General features: G+C 37.1%; 1 protein-coding gene across 4 annotated transcripts in view; it reads left to right on the plus strand.

Annotated features, from left to right (window-relative positions):
- dus1l (dihydrouridine synthase 1-like (S. cerevisiae)) overlaps window positions 1–14,950 on the plus strand; it is a 49,353-nt gene that overhangs the window by 21,580 nt on the left and 12,823 nt on the right. For all 4 annotated transcript variants that reach the window (XM_072915936.1, XM_061982204.2, XM_061982205.2 and 1 more), the window contains exons 5-8: window positions 7,958–8,070; window positions 12,677–12,759; window positions 12,816–12,919; window positions 13,025–13,172. In XM_072915936.1, coding sequence (XP_072772037.1) covers window positions 7,958–8,070; window positions 12,677–12,759; window positions 12,816–12,919; window positions 13,025–13,172 — 448 coding nt within the window. The remainder of the gene's footprint in view (window positions 1–7,957; window positions 8,071–12,676; window positions 12,760–12,815; window positions 12,920–13,024; window positions 13,173–14,950) is intronic.

The following is a 14,950-nucleotide window of genomic DNA, read 5'->3' on the forward strand; positions in this document are numbered from 1 at the left end:
TCTCATTGTACCTGTGTATAGTGACAATAAAAGCTTTTAATGTCATTGTACCTGTGTATAGTGACAATAAATGCTTTTAATGACATTGTACCTTTGTTTAGTGACAATAAAAGCTTTTAATCTCATTGTACCTGTGTAAAACCTTTTATTCTCACTGTACCTGTGTGTAGTGACAATAAAAGCTTTTAATCTCATTGTACCTGTGTATAGTGACAATAAGAGTTTTTAATCTCATTGTACCTGTGTAGCAACAATAAAAGGTTTTAATCTCATTGTACCTGTTTGTAGTGACAATACAAACTTTTAATCTCATTGTACCTGTGTATAGTGACAATAACAGCTTTTAATGTCATTGTACCTGTGTATAGTGACAATAACAGCTTTTAAAGTCATTGTACCTGTGTATAGTGACAATAACATCTTTTAATGTCATTGTACTTGTGTATAGTGACAATAAAAGCTTTTAATCTCATTGTACCTGTGTATAGTGACAATAAGAGTTTTTAATCTCATTGTACCTGTGTAGCAACAATAAAAGGTTTTAATCTCATTGTACCTGTTTGTAGTGACAATACAAGCTTTTAATCTCATTGTACCTGTGTATAGTGACAATAACAGCTTTTAATGTCATTGTACCTGTGTATAGTGACAATAACAGCTTTTAATGTCATTGTACCTGTGTATAGTGACAATAACATCTTTTAATGTCATTGTACCTGTGTATAGTGACAATAACAGCTTTTAATGTCATTGTACTTGTGTATAGTGACAATAACAGTTTTTAATGTCATTGTACCTATGTATAGTGACAATAAAAGCTTTTAATCTAATTGTATCTGTGTATAGTGACAATAAAAGCTTTTAATGTCATTGTACCTGTGTATAGTGACAATAAACACTTTTAATGACATTGTACCTTTGTATAGTGACAATAAAAGCTTTCAATGTCATTGTACCTGTGTATAGTGACAATAACAGCTTTTAATGTCATTGTACCTGTGTATAGTGACAATGACAGCTTTTAATGTCATTGTACCTGTGCATAGTGACAATAACAACTTTTAATGTCATTGTACCTATGTAAAGTGACAATAAAAGCTTTTATTCTCATTGTACATGTGTATAGTGACAATAACAGCTTTTAATGTCATTGTACTTGTGTATAGTGACAATAACAGCTTTTAATGTCATTGTACTTGTGTATAGTGACAATAACAGCTTTTAATGTCATTTTACCTGTGTATAGTGACAATAACAGCTTTTAATGTCATTGTACCTGTGTATAGTGACAATAACAGCTTTTAATCTCATTGTACCTGTGTATAGTGACAATAAAAGCTTTTAATGTCATTGTACCTGTGTGTAGTGACAATAAACGCTTTTAATGACATTGTACCTTTGTTTAGTGACAATAAAAGCTTTTAATCTCATTGTACCTGTGTAAAACCTTTTATTCTCACTGTACCTGTGTGTAGTGACAATAAAAGCTTTTAATCTCATTGTACCTGTGTATAGTGACAATAAGAGTTTTTAATCTCATTGTACCTGTGTAGCAACAATAAAAGGTTTTAATCTCATTGTACCTGTTTGTAGTGACAATACAAGCTTTTAATCTCATTGTACCTGTGTATAGTGACAATAACAGCTTTTAATGTCATTGTACCTGTGTATAGTGACAATAACAGCTTTTAATGTCATTGTACCCATGTATAGTGACAATAACATCTTTTAATGTCATTGTACTTGTGTATAGTGACAATAACAGTTTTTAATGTCATTGTACCTGTGTATAGTGACAATAACAGCTTTTAATGTCATTGTACCTGTGTATAGTGACAATAACAACTTTCAATGTCATTGTACCTATGTAAAGTGACAATAAAAGCTTTTATTCTCATTGTACATGTGTATAGTGACAATAACAGCCTTTAATGTCATTGTACCTGTGTATCGTGACAATAACAGCTTTTGATGTCATTGTACCTGTGTGTAGTGACAATAAAAGCTTGTAATCTCATTGTACTTGTGTATAGTGACAATAAAGGCTCTTAATCTCATTGTACCTGGGTATAGTGACAATAACAGTTTTTAATCTCATTGTACCTGTGTATAGTGACAATAAAATCTTTGAATCTCTTTGTAACTGTGTATAGTGACAATAAAAGCTTTTAATTTCATTGTACCTGTGTATAGTGACATAATGATAAATGATAAATGGGTTATACTTGTATAGCGCTTTTCTACCTTCAAGGTACTCAAAGCGCTTTGACAGTATTACCACATTCACCCATTCACACACACATTCACACACTGATGGCGGGAGCTGCCATGCAAGGCGCTAACCAGCAGCCACCAGGAGCAAGGGGTGAAGTGTCTTGCCCAAGGACACAACGGACGTGACTAGGATGGTAGAAGGTGGGGATTGAACCCCAGTAACCAGCAACACTCCGATTGCTGGCACGGCCACTCTACCAACCTAGCCACGCCGTCCATAAAGCTTTTAATCTCACTGTAACTGTGTGTAGTGACAATAAAAGCTTCTAATCTCACTGTACCTGTGTATAGTGACAATAAAATATTGTAATCCCATTGTACCTGTGTATAGTGACAATAAAAGCTTTTAATCCCATTGTAAAAGTTTTTAATGTCATTGTACCTGTGTATAGTGACAATAACATCTTTTAATCTCATTGTACCTGTGTATAGTGACAATAACAGCTTTTATTGTCATTTTACCTGTGTATAGTGACAATACAAGCTTTTAATGTCATTGTACCTGTGTATAGTGACAATAACAGCTTTTAATCTCATTGTACCTGTGTATAGTGACAATAAAAGCTTTTAATGTCATTGTACCTGTGTATAGTGACAATAAATGCTTTTAATGACATTGTACCTTTGTTTAGTGACAATAAAAGCTTTTAATCTCATTGTACCTGTGTAAAACCTTTTATTCTCACTGTACCTGTGTGTAGTGACAATAAAAGCTTTTAATCTCATTGTACCTGTGTATAGTGACAATAAGAGTTTTTAATCTCATTGTACCTGTGTAGCAACAATAAAAGGTTTTAATCTCATTGTACCTGTTTGTAGTGACAATACAAGCTTTTAATCTCATTGTACTTGTGTATAGTGACAATAACAGCTTTTAATGTCATTGTACCTGTGTATAGTGACAATAACAGCTTTTAATGTCATTGTACCTGTGTATAGTGACAATAACATCTTTTAATGTCATTGTACTTGTGTATAGTGACAATAAAAGCTTTTAATCTCATTGTACCTGTGTATAGTGACAATAAGAGTTTTTAATCTCATTGTACCTGTGTAGCAACAATAAAAGGTTTTAATCTCATTGTACCTGTTTGTAGTGACAATACAAGCTTTTAATCTCATTGTACCTGTGTATAGTGACAATAACAGCTTTTAATGTCATTGTACCTGTGTATAGTGACAATAACAGCTTTTAATGTCATTGTACCCGTGTATAGTGACAATAACATCTTTTAATGTCATTGTACCTGTGTATAGTGACAATAACAGCTTTTAATGTCATTGTACTTGTGTATAGTGACAATAACAGTTTTTAATGTCATTGTACCTATGTATAGTGACAATAAAAGCTTTTAATCTAATTGTATCTGTGTATAGTGACAATAAAAGCTTTTAATGTCATTGTACCTGTGTATAGTGACAATAAACACTTTTAATGACATTGTACCTTTGTATAGTGACAATAAAAGCTTTCAATGTCATTGTACCTGTGTATAGTGACAATAACAGCTTTTAATGTCATTGTACCTGTGTATAGTGACAATAACAGCTTTTAATGTCATTGTACCTGTGCATAGTGACAATAACAACTTTTAATGTCATTGTACCTATGTAAAGTGACAATAAAAGCTTTTATTCTCATTGTACATGTGTATAGTGACAATAACAGCTTTTAATGTCATTGTACTTGTGTATAGTGACAATAACAGCTTTTAATGTCATTGTACTTGTGTATAGTGACAATAACAGCTTTTAATGTCATTTTACCTGTGTATAGTGACAATACAAGCTTTTAATGTCATTGTACCTGTGTATAGTGACAATAACAGCTTTTAATCTCATTGTACCTGTGTATAGTGACAATAACAGCTTTTATTGTCATTTTACCTGTGTATAGTGACAATAACAGCTTTTAATGTCATTGTACCTGTGCATAGTGACAATAACAACTTTTAATCTCATTGTACCTGTGTAAAACCTTTTATTCTCACTGTACCTGTGTGTAGTGACAATAAAAGCTTTTAATCTCATTGTACCTGTGTATAGTGACAATAAGAGTTTTTAATCTCATTGTACCTGTGTAGCAACAATAAAAGGTTTTAATCTCATTGTACCTGTTTGTAGTGACAATACAAGCTTTTAATCTCATTGTACCTGTGTATAGTGACAATAACAGCTTTTAATGTCATTGTACCTGTGTATAGTGACAATAACAGCTTTTAATGTCATTGTACCCGTGTATAGTGACAATAACATCTTTTAATGTCATTGTACTTGTGTATAGTGACAATAACAGTTTTTAATGTCATTGTACCTGTGTATAGTGACAATAACAGCTTTTAATGTCATTGTACCTGTGTATAGTGACAATAACAACTTTTAATGTCATTGTACCTATGTAAAGTGACAATAAAAGCTTTTATTCTCATTGTACATGTGTATAGTGACAATAACAGCCTTTAATGTCATTGTACCTGTGTATCGTGACAATAACAGCTTTTGATGTCATTGTACCTGTGTGTAGTGACAATAAAAGCTTGTAATCTCATTGTACTTGTGTATAGTGACAATAAAGGCTCTTAATCTCATTGTACCTGGGTATAGTGACAATAACAGTTTTTAATCTCATTGTACCTGTGTATAGTGACAATAAAATCTTTGAATCTCTTTGTAACTGTGTATAGTGACAATAAAAGCTTTTAATTTCATTGTACCTGTGTATAGTGACATAATGATAAATGATAAATGGGTTATACTTGTATAGCGCTTTTCTACCTTCAAGGTACTCAAAGCGCTTTGACAGTATTACCACATTCACCCATTCACACACACATTCACACACTGATGGCGGGAGCTGCCATGCAAGGCGCTAACCAGCAGCCATCAGGAGCAAGGGGTGAAGTGTCTTGCCCAAGGACACAACGGACGTGACTAGGATGGTAGAAGGTGGGGATTGAACCCCAGTAACCAGCAACACTCCGATTGCTGGCATGGCCACTCTACCAACCTAGCCACGCCGTCCATAAAGCTTTTAATCTCACTGTAACTGTGTGTAGTGACAATAAAAGCTTCTAATCTCACTGTACCTGTGTATAGTGACAATAAAATATTGTAATCCCATTGTACCTGTGTATAGTGACAATAAAAGCTTTTAATCCCATTGTAAAAGTTTTTAATGTCATTGTACCTGTGTATAGCGACAATAAAAGCTTTTAATGTCATTGTACCTGTGTATAGTGACAATAAAAACTTTTAATCTCATTGTACCTGTGTATAGTGACAATTAAAGCTTTTAATCTCATTGTACCTATGTATAGTGACAATACAAGCTTTTAATCCCATTTCACCTGTGTATAGTGACAATAAAAGCTTTTAATCCCATTGTAAAAGTTTTTAATGTCATTGTACCTGTGTATAGCGACAATAAAAGCTTTTAATGTCATTGTACCTGTGTATAGTGACAATAAAAACTTTTAATCTCATTGTACCTGTGTATAGTGACAATAAAAGCTTTTAATCTCATTGTACCTGTGTATAGTGACAATAAAAGCTTTTAATCTCATTGTACCTGTGTATAGTGACAATAAAAACGTTTAATCTCATTGTACCTGTGTATAGTGACAATTAAAGCTTTTAATCTCATTGTACCTATGTATAGTGACAATAAAAGCTTTTAATCCCATTGCACCTGTGTATAGTGACAATAAAAGCTTTTAATCCCATTGTAAAGGTTTTTAATGTCATTGTACCTGTGTATAGTGACAATAAAAGCTTTGAATCTCTTTGTAACTGTGTATAGTGACAATAAAAGCTTTTAATTTCATTGTACCTGTGTATAGTGACATAATGATAAATGATAAATGGGTTATACTTGTATAGCGCTTTTCTACCTTCAAGGTACTCAAAGCGCTTTGACAGTATTACCACATTCACCCATTCACACACACATTCACACACTGATGGCGGGAGCTGCCATGCAAGGCGCTAACCAGCAGCCATCAGGAGCAAGGGGTGAAGTGTCTTGCCCAAGGACACAACGGACGTGACTAGGATGGTAGAAGGTGGGGATTGAACCCCAGTAACCAGCAACACTCCGATTGCTGGCATGGCCACTCTACCAACCTAGCCACGCCGTCCATAAAGCTTTTAATCTCACTGTAACTGTGTGTAGTGACAATAAAAGCTTCTAATCTCACTGTACCTGTGTATAGTGACAATAAAATATTGTAATCCCATTGTACCTGTGTATAGTGACAATAAAAGCTTTTAATCCCATTGTAAAAATTTTTAATGTCATTGTACCTGTGTATAGCGACAATAAAAGCTTTTAATGTCATTGTACCTGTGTATAGTGACAATAAAAACTTTTAATCTCATTGTACCTGTGTATAGTGACAATTAAAGCATTTAATCTCATTGTACCTATGTATAGTGACAATACAAGCTTTTAATCCCATTTCACCTGTGTATAGTGACAATAAAAGCTTTTAATCCCATTGTAAAAGTTTTTAATGTCATTGTACCTGTGTATAGCGACAATAAAAGCTTTTAATGTCATTGTACCTGTGTATAGTGACAATAAAAACTTTTAATCTCATTGTACCTGTGTATAGTGACAATAAAAGCTTTTAATCTCATTGTACCTGTGTATAGTGACAATAAAAGCTTTTAATCTCATTGTACCTGTGTATAGTGACAATAAAAACGTTTAATCTCATTGTACCTGTGTATAGTGACAATTAAAGCTTTTAATCTCATTGTACCTATGTATAGTGACAATAAAAGCTTTTAATCCCATTGCACCTGTGTATAGTGACAATAAAAGCTTTTAATCTCATTGTACCTGTGTATAGTTACAATAAAAGCTTTTTATCTCATTGTACCTGTGTATAGTGACAATAAAAGCTTTTAATCACATTGTACCTGTGTATAGTGACAATAAAAGCTTTTAATCTCATTGTACTTGTGTATAGTGACAATAAAATATTTTAATCTCATTGTACCTGTGTATAGTGACAATAAAAGCTTTTAATCTCATTGTACCTGTGTATAGTGACAATAAAAGCTTTTAATCTCATTGTACCTGTGTATAGTGACAATAAAAGCTTTTAATCTCATTGTACTTGTGTATAGTGACAATAAAATATTTTAATCTCATTGTACCTGTGTATAGTGACAATAAAAGCTTTTAATCTCATTGTACCTGTGTATAGTGACGATACAATTTTTTAATCTCATTGTACCTGTGTATAGTGACAATGAAAGCTTTTAATGTCATTGTACCTGTGTATAGTGACAATAACAGCCTTTAATGTCATTGTACCTGTGTATAGTGACACTAACAGCTTTTAATGTCATTGTACCTGTGTATAGTGACAATAAAAGCTTTTAATCTCATTGCACCTGTGTATAGTGACGATAAAAGGCATTCTATTCTAGAAGAGGAAATAGTTATGCAGTGTCATCATGAAATGAAGTCATAGTTTCCCACCAGGGCTCAGAAGAAAGTCAATGTGAAGGACCGTGCTGAGAAGGAGCAGCACATGAGAGTCACTGAATTAAAGAAGGAAATCATCATAGTAGATGCAATCATCAAGTAGATAGGCTTTATCAAACCTGCCAAGGATAACTTTTGTTTCTGCACTTGACATTGATCCTCAATATAGACATTTTCATTCACCAGTCAGGCTGGCCAATGAAAAGCTGTCGGTGCCAATCACATGTAAGATCCGCATCTTCCAGGACCTTGACAAGACTGTCCGCTACGCCCAAATGCTGGAGAAGGCAGGATGCCAGGTAGGAGCACCTCTACCCTGAAGATAAATATCAACACTTTTGTTTTCTACTTTGACTATATACACAAATTACCTATTCCTCTCAAATATTGTTGACAAGTCTGTATTAGTGAGCATTTCTTCTTTGCCAAGATAATCCCTCCCACCTCACGGGTGTGGCATATCAAGATGCTGATTCAACATCAGATTATTGCACAGGTGTGCCTGAGGCTGCCACTCTGGAATGTGCAGTTTAACTTTATGGAAGTTCTGGGGGGGTAAGAAAAGCGAATGTGAGCATTTGCCCACTCACGTCGGTTAGGACGGCCGACTGCAGTCAGGTGGCGACACCAATGAGGACGACAAGCATGCAGATGAACTTCCCTGAGACAATTTCTCACAGTCTGTGCAGATATTATTTGGTTATGCAAACCAATTGTTGCAGCAGCTGTCCTGGTGGCTGATCTCATACAATCACAGAGGTGCACCTGCTGGATGTGGAGGTCCTGATCTGGTGCGGTTACACGTGGTCTGCAGTTGTGAGGCCGGTTGGATGTACTGGCAAATTCTCTGAAACGCCTTTGGAGATGGCTTATGGTAGAGAAAGGAACATTCAATTCACGGGCAACAGCTTTGGTGGACATTCCTGCAGTCAACATGCCAACTGCACGCTCCCTCAGAACTTGGGACATCTATGGCATTGTGCTGTGTGATAAAACTGCACATTCCAGAGTGGCAGCCTCAGGCACACCTGAGCAATAATCTGATGTTGAATCAGCATCTTGATATGCCACACCTGAGGTAGGGGGGATTATCTTGGCAAAGAAGAAATGCTCACTAACACAGACTTGTCAATAATATTTGAGAGGAATAGGTCTTTAGTGTATATAGTCAAAGTTTGACATCTCTGAGTTCAAGTCATGAGAAATGGGAGCAAAAACCAAAGTGTTTGTATTTTAGTTGAGTGTATGAATATGAATACAAGGTTGTGACGGATCAGTTGGGATCCAACTGAAGAGTTGGATCAAGAAGTCACCTAATATAGTCATAGTCATCCAATACAATCTTACAACAATTCCATTTTCATTCTTGGGCCCACAATTCCATCCAGAAACAAATTCAAAAGGATATACTATTACGTATATTGTTTAGCAAGTAAGCAAGCAGATTGTTCTCTTCTTTTTTCTGGTATTTGGTGAAGATAAAGGTTTTGCAGCAGAGGATCTCAGATTAATATGGTAAAAGCAGGTCAGGTAAATGTAAAGGCGCATAAGACATTTAAAAAGTGATAATAAAACTTTAAAGTAGACAGGAAGCCAATGCAGTGAATTTAAAACTGGTGTAATGTGCTCCCACCCTCTGGTCCTGGTCAGCACGTGTGCAGCTGAGTTTTGTAAAACTTCTGAGATTCTTTTTGGGAAGACCAGAGAGCATTACAACAGTCTAAAGGACAGGAAATAAAACCGGGGTAATGTGCTTCCGCCCTCTGGTCCTGGTCAGCGAGTGTGCAGCTGAGTCTTGTAAAACTTCTGAGATTCTTTTTGGGAAGACCAGAGAGCATTACAATAGTGTAAAGGACAGGAAATAAAAGCATTCTTTAGCACCTATATGTTGGCCTGACAAAGAAAGGGGCCGACTGGTTATGTTCTTAAGATGATAAAAACCTATTTTTGTAATATTTTTAATATTTGGAATGAAAGTCGGCTCAGAGTCAAAAATCCTGGCCAGATTTTGTATGAATTATGATGGCTAAAAATGTATTCTCCCTCCGCCTTGTGGACCTATAATTGTTTTGTCCTGGTGATGACTTGCTGTGTCATTTTGTGTGTAACCATGGAAACTGTCTCCTAATGACGTCCCCAAGAGGCAGCACATGGGATGTTTCACTCTATAGTCTTTTTTTTTATCTCTGTAAAAATATATACAAACATTTTTTTGTTTTTTCCGACCTCCAATGTGTGTTCAAATCTTGACCCGTCTCTTTGCCATACCTGCCAACAACTACGTAATGAGTAGGGGTTTTTGATCATCCAGTTGTAAAACGTCACTTTTTCATTGAAAATTATGAAGTTAAAAATGGAAGCTACAGGGGACAACATATAGGGGAAACATCCATGATGTTTACTATGATGCCATTGGTTAAGACTAGGACAAAACATGAGGGAGAGTAGCTGACATTTTGTTTTTATTTTATATTTGGACATTGAATCATTTTGAAACAAAATCTAAAATTTCATGCTATAAATCACAAATGGCTATTCGGATCATAGAATCAACATTGTTTGTATTCTTGATGATGGAGCAGGTAGAAGTGGAAGAGACAGAAATGGGCTGGACCTGCAGACCTTCTCATGAACTTCCAATCACATGTGTGTAGAAACAGAATGGTAGCTTAAAGGCCTACTGAAATGCGATTTTCTTATTTAAACGGGGATAGCAGGTCCATTCTATGTGTCATACTTGATAATTTCGCGATATTGCCATATTTTTGCTGAAAGGATTTAGTAGAGAACATCGACGATAAAGTTCGCAACTTTTGGTCGCTGATAAAAAAGCCTTGCCTCTACCGGAAGTAGCAAACGAGTAGCGTGACATCACAGGTTGTGGAGCTCCTCACATCTGCACATTGTTTACAATCATGGCCACCAGCAGCGAGAGTGATTCGGACCGAGAAAGCGACGATTTCCCCATTAATTTGAGGGAGGATGAAAGATTCGTGGATGAGGAAAGTGAGAGTGAAGGACTAGAGGGCAGTGGGAGCGATTCAGATAGGGAAGATGCTGTGAGAGGCGGGTGGGACCTAATATTCAGCTGGGAATTAATAAAACAGTAAATAAACACTAGACATATATATACTCTATTAGCCACAACACAACCAGACTTATATTTAATATGCCACAAATTAATACCGCATAACAAACACCTCCCCCCTCCCATCCATATAACCCGCCAATACAACTCAAACACCTGCACAACACACTCAATCCCACAGCCCAAAGTACCGTTCACCTCCCCAAAGTTCATACACCACATATATTTCCCCAAAGTCCCCAAAGTTACGTACGTGACATGCACATAGCGGCACGCACGTACGGGCTTTTTTGATTGATTGAGACTTTTATTAGTAGGTTGCACAGTGAAGTACATATTCCATACAATTGACCACTAAATGGTAACACCCGAATAAGTTTTTCAACTTGTTTAAGTCGGGGTCCACTTAAATTGATTCATGATACAGATATATACTATCATATATACTATCATCATAATACAGTCATAACACAAGATAATCATCAGGGTGTATACATTAAATTATTTACATTAAAGTTAAAAAAAGTTAAAGTACCAATGATTGTCACACACACACTAGGTGTGGCGAAATTATTCTCTGCATTTGACCCATCACCCTTGATCACCCCCTGGGAGGTGAGGGGAGCAGTGGGCAGCAGCGGTGGCTGCGCCCGGGAATCATTTTGGTGATTTAACCCCCAATTCCAACCCTTGATGCTGAGTGCCAAGCAGGGAGGTAATGGGTTCCATTTTTATAGTCTTTGGTATGACTCGGCCGGGATTTGAACTCCCAACCTACCGATCTCAGGACGGACACTCTAACCACTAGGCCACTGAGTAGGTCTTATTTGCAAGCAATCAAATGTTTGGAAGCGTACTCACGGTACCGTGTCTGCATATCCAACTCAAAGTCCTCCTGGTCAGAGTCTCTGTTGTCCCAGTTCTCCACAGGCCAATGGTAAAGATTGACTGTCATCTTTCGGGAATGTAAACAATGAAATACCGGCCGTGTTTGTGTTGCTGAAGTCGGCCGCAATACAACGCTTCCCTCCTACAGCTTTCTTCTTTGCTGTCTCCATTGTTCATTGAACAAATTGCAAAAGATTCACCAACACAGATGTCCAGAATACTGTGGAATTTTGCGTTGAAACAGACGACTTAATAGCTGGCCCACATGCTGTCTCAAAATGTCCTCTACAATCCGCGACGTCACGCGCAGACGTCATCATACGGAGACGTTTTCAGCAGGATATGTCGCGCGAAATTTAAAATTGCACTTTAGTAAACTAACCCGGCCGTATTGGCATGTGTTGCAATGTTAAGATTTCATCATTGATATATAAACTATCAGACTGCGTGGTCGGTAGTAGTCGGTTTCAGTAGGCCTTTAAATCTGATTTCATGAGTTCCTGAGGAACACAACAACTCCCCAGTTATTACTACAATACTAAAAAGTATTTCCTTCATGAAGCACCCTGAATGTAATGCTTGAAATGTGGTGGGAAGCTGAAATAAACACAGTCTAGTATTTTTACTTGCCAAATAGTTGAGTTGGAGTCGTTACAGAACATTGTTTTGAAGGCTTGTTTTGCTACTTTCAAATCCAATATGAAGTGAACTAGCTTGTGAATATGCAAATGTGTGTGTGTGTGTGTGTGTGTGTGTGTGTGTGTGTGTGTGTGTGTGTGTGTGTGTGTGTGTGTGTGTGTGTGTGTGTGTGTGTGTGTGTGTGTGTGTGTGTGTGTGTGTGTGTGTGTGTGTGTGTGTGCAGCTACTCACAGTACATGGCAGAACCAAAGTGAACTAGCTTGTGAAGATGCATGTGTGTGTGTGTGCAGCTGCTCACAGTACATGGCAGGACCAAGGAGCAGAAAGGAGCCATGACAGGAATTGCCAGCTGGGAGCACATCAAAGCAGTACGGTGAGTGATGTTGATTTTCTCTTTCAAAAGTAGACAACATTGTGAATGTGCTGCAGGAAGGCCCTCCACATTCCTGTGTTTGCTAACGGCAACATCCAGCATCTGAGCGATGTGCAACGCTGCATCCAGGAGACAGGTGTGCAAGGGGTGATGAGTGCAGGTGTGTAGGCCACTTTGCTACATGAAAGATGCTCAAAGCAAACCTTGTTAGCGTTGTGTTGACAAGCAGTTCACACCCATATATACTCCTTTTTTTCTTTTTCAGAGGGGAACCTCCATAACCCAGCACTGTTTGAAGGGCACAGCCCCCCAGTGTGGGAGATGGCTGAGGAGTACCTGGACATGGTCCACAAGCATCCACCCTGCAACTTGTCCTTTGTACGAGCACACCTCTTCAAACTGTGGCACCACACGTATGTTCTTTGTACCAACACACCTCTTCAACTGTGTCACCACACCTATGTTCTTTGTACCAACACACCTCTTCAACTGTGTCACCACACCTATGTTCTTTGTACCAACACACCTCTTCAACTGTGTCACCAGACCTATGTTCTTTGTACCAACACACCTCTTCAACTGTGTCACCACACCTATGTTCTTTGTCTGACTGTCAATGTCAATCATTTATCTTCCTTTCCATCTGACATATTCATCATACACTCTCGTTTCTCAAATGAAAAGCAATGCTTCATCCAACCTGATGGATCTTGAGAGGTTCTGCAAAGAGGAATGAGAGAAAGTGCTCAAAGATAGGTGTGCCAAGTTTGTGGCATGGTGTTCAACAAGACTTGAGTCTGTGATTGCTGCATAAGGTGCATCAAGAAAGTAACTGATGGTTGATGATAAATTGCAAACAGTGTTTGACAAATGACAGGATGTGGGCGTATAATGGCGGCACACCCATGGTTCGCCACAAAACAGGAAATGTTATTAACTGGGTTTGACAAGTTCAGGTCTAGATGCTAATTACCACAAATGATGAAGTGGACTTATTACATTTGTATTTCATGTGATTTCATTTCATTTAATTAATCCGAAAGTCTGTGTTTTAGATCGGCAAACGTGTGTTTTAGATCAGTGGTCCCCAACCACCAGTCCGGGGACCGGCACCAGTCCATGACTGATTTGCTACCGGGCCGCACAGAGACATTAAGTAATTTATAACCGACCGCATTTTGTCCTACTTAATTTTGGCCAGTTACAACAGACACACCAATAAGCTTGTTCATAGATGTATTATAAAACTCCTGATAGGAAGTCGCCATTTACTATATTTGTTACATCTTTGCCACATGGGACAATGCACATTAATAAACATACAACATGTAAAGGTGCCAAATCGTAGCCAAAAGCTAGGTTCCATCTAGCTAGGTTGATGACCTAAGATCAGGGCAGATCAGAACAAAGTGACCATAGGAGTTAAAGTGCATAAGGCAGACAGAGAAGTGCTAAATTGTTGCATATAATAATTGTGCTGAAGGAAAAAAATACACATCTCCTTTGGCCTATTAAGTTATAGTGATGGTATTATTGCACATAGTCCTACTACACAAGGAGTTAGCAATAACGGATGTGTTTACGCATGGAAAATTGGACCAAAAAAGCTAACAGTGTATCTACGTATGAAATATTGCACAAAATATAATACATAACTTTTACAATGGAAATAGTAACCCACAGAAATCTCTTAGAACTAATGTCAAGTATTTCTAGCTTTCTTATATATCCATGGTCTTGTCCTTGAATGTGATGTATCACCTAGAACCCATCACATACTAAAGCCAAAATAATGCCGACTACTAGCAAAAATTAGTTTAAAAAAAAGAAGTCTATGGAAAGCTGTTTTGCATAGGGAAAAGGAAGGAGCTCCCACTAATTGAATGTCATGGTGAGTTTTTTCATGTAATCATTTTCCATGCACTTATTTGCGACATTTATCTGCCACACGCCATGAAAAAAATGCCTACATTAAACCGGTCCCTGGTGAAAAAAAGGTTGGGGACCCCTGTTTTAGACTACTAAAACTACTATTTACTACTAAAACTTTGTTTCATTTTTGAGTTATCCTGTCAGCAATCCAGTTACTATTCTGTTATTTGATTTTATTTAATGACATTTTATTTTATATTTAGTTGAATTGAATGACATTTGATTGTATTTTGGCCCAAGCAGCAAGGTAAGCACTGCA

Source organism: Nerophis lumbriciformis, linkage group LG24 (assembly GCF_033978685.3).
Source record: "Nerophis lumbriciformis linkage group LG24, RoL_Nlum_v2.1, whole genome shotgun sequence".
In the NCBI taxonomy this organism is placed as follows: domain Eukaryota; kingdom Metazoa; phylum Chordata; class Actinopteri; order Syngnathiformes; family Syngnathidae; genus Nerophis; species Nerophis lumbriciformis.